Genomic DNA, 7,138 nt, shown 5'->3' with positions numbered 1-7,138 from the left:
CTTATCAAGGATATTTTGCTTCATAGGGGCTGGAAGGGTAAAGATGCTAGTTGTATTTTCTGTGATTGCAACGAAACTATTGATCATTTATTTTTTGGTTGTGCTGTGGCGAGAGTAGTGTTCCTAGTACTTTATTCGCAAAAAAAAAATGTTCCTAGTACTTTCTCTGGAATTGGTCCTTGGATTTGGAGATTTCCTTGTAGAGTTAGGAATGTTGTTGTTGTTGGGTTAGCGGCTTTAATCTGGACTATTTGGAATACTTGAAATAGTATTGTCTTTGATAAAGCTTTTCCTAGCTGTCCTAGTAATATGGTTGCTGAAGTGTGGATGACTCATTGGGACTGTTTGCAGAAACCAAGCTGCCGCTAGGCTAAGTTTCCTAGTGTTGCTCTATAGTTCTTGGCTTGTAATAGCAGCAGTAAAAAGGATTCTGGGTTTGTACGTTTTCAGTGCTGGTTCTTAAAGAAGTTGAAGACTTGAGGTAGAGGTTGTGCAAGTAGCGAGAAGGCAGCAAACATGAACCTGGATTTCATCGTTAAATGAAATTGGCAGCCTGGTCTCCACAATTCAGAAAAAAAAGGAAATGGCAAGAAACTGGTTCAGTCAAAACCCTCGCTAACAATATTCTAATACAATATTTTCAATCAACCATACTACCGATGTGAAAACATAGATAAGAAGAGAGATCAGCTCAAACCAAAACTAAGCCTTCGCCTAGCTATACATTTGCGCCAGAATGTGATATTCCACAACAACTGGCTAATGGGAGCAGAATGTAATGCACAACTACATCAGTTCCTCTAGAGAAACTGAATTTAAATCAATGCTACAATGGCAATCAACTATCATATGTGTCCAAATCACAAATATAGTGGGCAAAACACCACCAGTTCCCAAGGCAGGCATCTTTGATTCAGGTTTAAATAACTGGTGCAGCAGATTGTTTGAACTCTGCTTCAGCTTTCAGACTGTCCTTGTTTGTCCAATGAAGTCAATGGGCTACACAGACGGCATCAATTGCGAAGTTAAGACAGACGATCATGGTTTCTGATGCATTGTTGGTTGTTCCTGTAATTTGTTTGATCTCTCTGGTTCAGCCATGACTGTACCTGGTTCATCTATGGCCATCGAACTTGCATCAATTGGCTACAGATGACAATCACCACAAGAAAAAATCCAGTGTGGTTAGAGTATGGTCTAGGGACATGCACAAATGTGGTCACACCATGTGCAATGTGCATGTCTATTTGAGTTCTTCTAATACTAAGGTCACATAACAGAAGAAAACTTACAGAGGCCTGTTTCGAGGAGGCAACTCCATCAGCTACAGATTCTGTGCCTCTCACTTGTTCCACATCTATTCCATTTCCATCCTGCTGCGCACCAATAAAAAAATTATTACAAACAACAAATTATAAAGCATCTACAAAAGTTGTGTAAATTAATTATGTGAATGATGCTCTTTTACAATTGGGCCAACAATAGCCATATAAACATTAGAAACTTAATGTTATGAAATAATGTTGATCCAAGTTATGCCAGGGTCCACATAACACCATAGGTCCAAGCATAAGTCTGACACGAAATGTGGAATCAGCAGGAAAGCATGTGGCAAACGCTTAGTGGTAAGCCTCTATTTCCTTATGTTAGGATTTGATATGTTTCCTTGTAAATAATGATTGGAACTCTTAAAGACAGACTTAATATCTGACCCTTTTTCTATGTTGCTTTGTTTGCTTACCTCCTAGTTGTATTAATCAAGCAGAACGTACTAAAATGTACACATGATATATGCCTGTTCCTAGTTCACTGCCAGTGCCAATAGAGCAGAACCTACTAACTCCCTCCCTTCCCTCCAATTTTATTTGATCTCCTACACCAAAACCTCTTTTGGCGCCACCGGCACCCTATCCACATGACAGAAAGGTGCCAAGGTTCTGGACCTCGTCCTCTTGCCGATCACCAGTACAACATGAGATCACGAGATTAAGGCAGTAAGGTGAGGCTCCCAATCCCACTTGAACTACTAAGCACATAAGGTAAAGCTGCGCTTTCGACAGTCTAAGAACAGAGCAATCAGCACAAATACTCCAAGAGAAACTAAAAAAATATTTAGAGGCAGTCAATTTTCATACAGCACACAAGTGCCCATGGCCCAAAAGCCCATCTAATAATGTATCCACTCCTCACATTACCTAACTAACAACCCTCCCTTCTCCCTCACCACAGCAGACACAGCCCTCTGTTCTTCCTCACCACAGCAGCGCAGTGAATCGTGTAAGGGATGCCACGGGGGAAGCTGGAAACAGAGGAATGCTCGCTGGAGTGTAGGGAGGCAGCAAGCTTGCCATTCCCAAGCTCGGGAGGCGCCACAGCAACGACCAATGATGCAGCAATGACAAGGTGGCTGCAGAGACCGCTGCCGCTGGCGTACACTTCTCTGCAGGCCATATGCTAAATGGCTAAGAACCAAGCCTGAGATCCAACCCCACAAGCCCAAAACCCCGTAGTACATGAAACTATACAATTGCAAATTTGCAATACTAGCGTAACTAGGCACTGTAAGCAATATACAATCACGATATTATCAGGTCTAATTCACTTAAACTGTTTTAATTTTTAATGTTTAGTTTGTCATATTAGAAAACTTCATAAGATTCAGAAGTGCCCCACGCAACCAAGATTAAAATTCCAAATGCTGGGCAATGCATCAACTCTCCATGAACTTCTTTTACAGCCCCCAAATATATAGTACTCCGTAACATGTTTCTGGAAAAAGGCATAATATATGTCCATTTGGCAGGAGATAGATAGCAATTTGTACATAAACCCTTTCTATTTATTTATCAGCCTAATGCAGTAAGAGCCTCTCAACCTTTCATACTGTTTGCCGGTTAAGACAATAACGATAAACTGCAGCATTCATTATATGCAATACACATTGCTACTTAGTTGTCTGCAAAGCATACATTATATACCAAGACAATCACAACTTTATGCATATACCATTAAATCTATAATATGAGTTAAAGTAGAAGTAAAATACAATACCTGATCTGTCGCTTTGGTTTCAGCAGATTCTTTCTTAACTCTCATGCTCTGAATACTGCTCTTCCTACATGACAAAATGACAGATCAAAACACATGGTGTTGCTAAAAATAATGAACAAAATGATTAAGAACCAAATGAAAAGAACACCTTTCAGAGTCCTCCAGAGGCTTGGCATGATCCATTTCCATATCAGAATCAGCATGATGCCTTTCATCAGGATTCTCTAGATCTTCATCTTGCTGTACCCAACATAAAAGCAACTTAGCCAATATATGATGAATGCTAGCCATGCTGCTTCCAAAACTACAGCTACAGTTAATGAGCATTAGTGAACACATCTAGAGCTAATACCAAAATATCAGTATGTTGCGTGATGATACATAGCTCATGAGTTCCATGTCAGCAAGACAAATACAATAGTCCCTAACAATGAACCCATGGTCTTTAGCCGAACCCAACAGGAAGTGAACATAAGAAAAACAATCACACAGACATCTGACAAGTTAGCGAGCTTTGAGGCTTATCAACTGGATAATAGCAGACAATTGATTCATGTATTATTTAAATAATACACATCCAATTTGATAAATTCTGAAGTTAATTTAAACTTTATAGACATAATTCGCAGTGATAGTACACAATATACATGGTGATTATAGAGCAAGCTGTGTAAAGAGTATCCGTACTGATAACACCTATGAACTATGAAGCATTAGTTGGCTGCATGAAATGGGCAGAGGACTTTCTTCCAGATTTAATCAAATGGGTAGATTTTTTGCTCCCAGCACCAAAGACACATAACATACACAGCAAAATGAAGAAAATGAGTAAATTAGGCAAAGACTACTGCAAATTGCTACTATCAGTGTTATTCATACAGGCCAGACTGTGAATGCATAAGTAGGGCACGGATTGGCATGGTCGCATGGACATGGTATTTTAGCAGTTTTCTAACATAAAAAGGCCATCTACTAGCCTTATATTTTCAAGAAAGAAGTCCACTGAAGCACCTCAAAGAATTGGAGATGCTCAAATAACCTATTTATAATTATTATCTAACCTAGCCCCAAAACTATTGGTGACTGGTGGTTGATCAATCCACCCCCATCCTAGTCGACATAACCACAGCCGTCACTAGACCACCTCAGGACACCACAGCCTGACCCACAAGCTGTCACCACAGCTCGCTGTTGCTGGAGTTCTAACACCGACCTGTTTTGGCATGTCGCGCCACCACTCAGGCTGTTGCCGGACACGCTTCTGATACACCATGCAGGGATCCCAAAGGCCCAAACATAGGTTCATGTTTGCGGAGAAGGTGTATGCGGGATGCATTTCCTTCCGCTGATTCGTTCATAAAATGTCTCATGAAATGTTTACTTTTCTTCAGGAATGATTGATTAGACTGCTCTAGTTGGGATGTTCCATGCCATCTGAGGTGGCTTCCACATGTGCAAAACCAAGTATAAGTCTACCATAATGGCAATACCACCTACAAAAACCACCGTCGGGGTGAAATGATCCGAAATAGGATGTTTAGGGAGTTAAATGAGATGAAGATAGTTTAGAGGTTAGTTGAGCCTAGCCAATAGTTTAAGGGGTGTAAGTGATGTTTTCCCCTTGTATTTATGGGAATGACATCTGTGGTCATTGCAATACTGGAAACTTAGCGCTTTAGTAGAAATGCAGAACCAAAGTCAGTATTCATCCTCCACACAAATGGTCCATGTTGTTCAGAATAACTAGATCAATGGTGTGAAAGCCTTTTATTAATTTAGCTGATATATGCTAAAGTGGGGGAAATAAATGCTGGAAAGATTACCTCAGGTTGCTCGGCCTCAGGAGGTCGCTCTTGAAACTGAACACTAGGAGCATGTCGGAGTTTTGTAAGATTATCGAGAAGTCTTGATCTTATTTCATCCAATTGCCTGTGTGTGTTTTTGTTCTCCATGTTACTTGGTGCAACATGAAGAGTATAATCTGGACCAAAATACTCATAATACTCATTTAGCGGCATCTTGTCAGCAAGCTCATGACCAAGTGCCACTCCTGTCTGCACAAATGGCGAAAAGGAACATCAGTAATTGAATTGGTGAAAACTGAAAAGGCATGTAGAAAAGGCAATAAAATCCCCCGAAGACTTCAAATACCTCTCTGTTAATGATAATTTACATACTATGTTCTAAATTTTGTGGTAAAAACAAAATGAACTGTACAATCAACAGATAGATAAGTGAAATACGGAAGGATTTAACCTTTGAAGAAATACGTGTTATATGTTTCATGCAGTACAAAAAATAGGAACATATTTATCATTGAACAGTAAATAACCTTGTGTGATTGTGTCAAATTGCGTTACAAGCATTATTTTCAACTAAGGAATAACTAAATCAATACAAGACTAAATATAGTCCAGTGGTTGAGAATGGCACATACTCTAAGTTCTACAAAAAAATTCTTGATTCCATCCAATCCTTCTGCCCTGTTCTTTTCATCCAAAAATATTTATTGTGCACCTTATGTCTGCACTATGTTATTATTTTGTCCCAAAATATATCTTTTACATACTATTTATATAAATGAATTTCGTTTGTCTTAATTCTATCAAGCCCTGTCATTAGTTGTGTAGTATATCCGGCCACTGGCATGCTAAACTCTCGGCTCTAACACCTGCAGTCTACAGAACTTGAGAAAATAGTAGCCACTAATGTTGTATAATTTTAAGTAAAAAATATTGTGGCTCCGTAGCAATATACACGGAAAAATATGACAGAAACTATGTGACTTAACTTTGTAATACATTTTAATGAATTTCAGTATCTTATTTAAGTATTGCATTGGAATAGCATGGTTTAGTTTTGAACAGACAGTATTTTATGAAGCAGAATATTGAGGAACCTAAACAACGACAGCCGACAGGGCCATTGTAGCGCACAGTTTAGGGCATGTGCCACAATTGTAGCGAGACACAGTTTTATTAGCAGCCAAATTTGTCACCACGTGTGGCAAAAGTTGGCTACCAAATAAGTCTATGACAGGTACGATAAAACCCTAAGAAAGTGTGGGTCGCCACAACTGTGGCTGCAAACCTGCAACTAAACACTTGCCTGCCTAACTTTTGACAAGATGTCACTACAAACCTACCAATTAAAAATGTGTTCTACGAAAAGAAACTGTAATCCAAAACCAAGAAACACCATTACGTGCAGGATTATGGTGGTGTGGCGACAAAATGGAGAATGTGTGATAGCTACAAAGCAGCGATGTCCTAACAATATCTTGAGGCGGAAACATATTGGAATGCTTTAGGCCCTGTTTTGAAGAGGAGTATCTTTTTTGGTAACTTTGCTATTTAGATCAAATTTGACATAAATACCAAAACCTTTTAGCGAAATACCCATTTTTCTTAAAAGCTCCTTATGGATTTTAAACAGAGGTGTATAACCCATGAGCCGGAAAGCAGAGACCTATATCTTATACTCATATGTACTGTAATAAGGCTTTATGGGAAACACACGACATTTCTTAGCATAGCAACAATTGGTAAAAATATGCGCATGTGGACAAAATAACGGCATGCTTTCTTTGCACTAGTTGCATATAGAAGAGAAGTAGATTTGCATAACATGACAGTTTCCACATAAGTAATCATAAATGCCAAATCACTTTGCCAAGCCTGTGTGTCCGTGTTGAATCAAGTGCAGTGCACGAATAGTATTTGTGCTACAGAGGATGCTAGAACTTTCTTATTTTACACAACCAGATGCTAGTAAAGCTACAACCTATTAGCGTGCAACTTTCTACTGTGCAACAGTATGTTCAGTAAGCGAAACAACACAGTGCTACTGTAGCATATAACTGAAACATGGTACCAATCAAAATCATGTCATGTGAAAAGAAGGTACGATGCAAAACCAAGAAAAAATATTAGGTGCAGAGGGTGGTTGGTGACAACATGAACAATGAGTGCTAGCTATGCCCTAACAATTTCTTGAGACGAAAACATGATGGAATGATTTATGGGTTTGAAACACAGGCATGAAACTCATTAAGTTGATATTCTTGTCGTTTTACTAAAACAAAGAC

The 7,138-nt window shown here is 39.1% G+C and overlaps 1 protein-coding gene across 2 annotated transcripts in view; it reads right to left on the bottom strand.

Annotated features, from left to right (window-relative positions):
- Positions 1-598: 598 nt before the first annotated feature.
- LOC124694625 (histone deacetylase 1-like) overlaps positions 599-7,138 on the bottom strand; it is a 7,891-nt gene continuing 1,351 nt past the window's right edge. The window contains exons 3-7 of one of the 2 annotated variants that reach the window (XM_047227601.1): positions 4,875-5,105; positions 3,200-3,291; positions 3,052-3,115; positions 1,293-1,376; positions 599-1,146 (exon numbers count right to left, since the gene is read on the bottom strand). In XM_047227601.1, coding sequence (XP_047083557.1) covers positions 1,039-1,146; positions 1,293-1,376; positions 3,052-3,115; positions 3,200-3,291; positions 4,875-5,105 — 579 coding nt within the window. In that variant the 3' untranslated portion in view covers positions 599-1,038. The remainder of the gene's footprint in view (positions 1,147-1,292; positions 1,377-3,051; positions 3,116-3,199; positions 3,292-4,874; positions 5,106-7,138) is intronic. The other variant, XM_047227593.1, reaches the window with a different exon arrangement.

This window comes from Lolium rigidum, chromosome 1, assembly GCF_022539505.1.
Source record: "Lolium rigidum isolate FL_2022 chromosome 1, APGP_CSIRO_Lrig_0.1, whole genome shotgun sequence".
NCBI lineage: Eukaryota > Viridiplantae > Streptophyta > Magnoliopsida > Poales > Poaceae > Lolium > Lolium rigidum.
The sequence above is the reverse complement of the archived record's forward strand: the minus strand, read 5'-3'. Positions and strand labels throughout refer to the sequence as shown.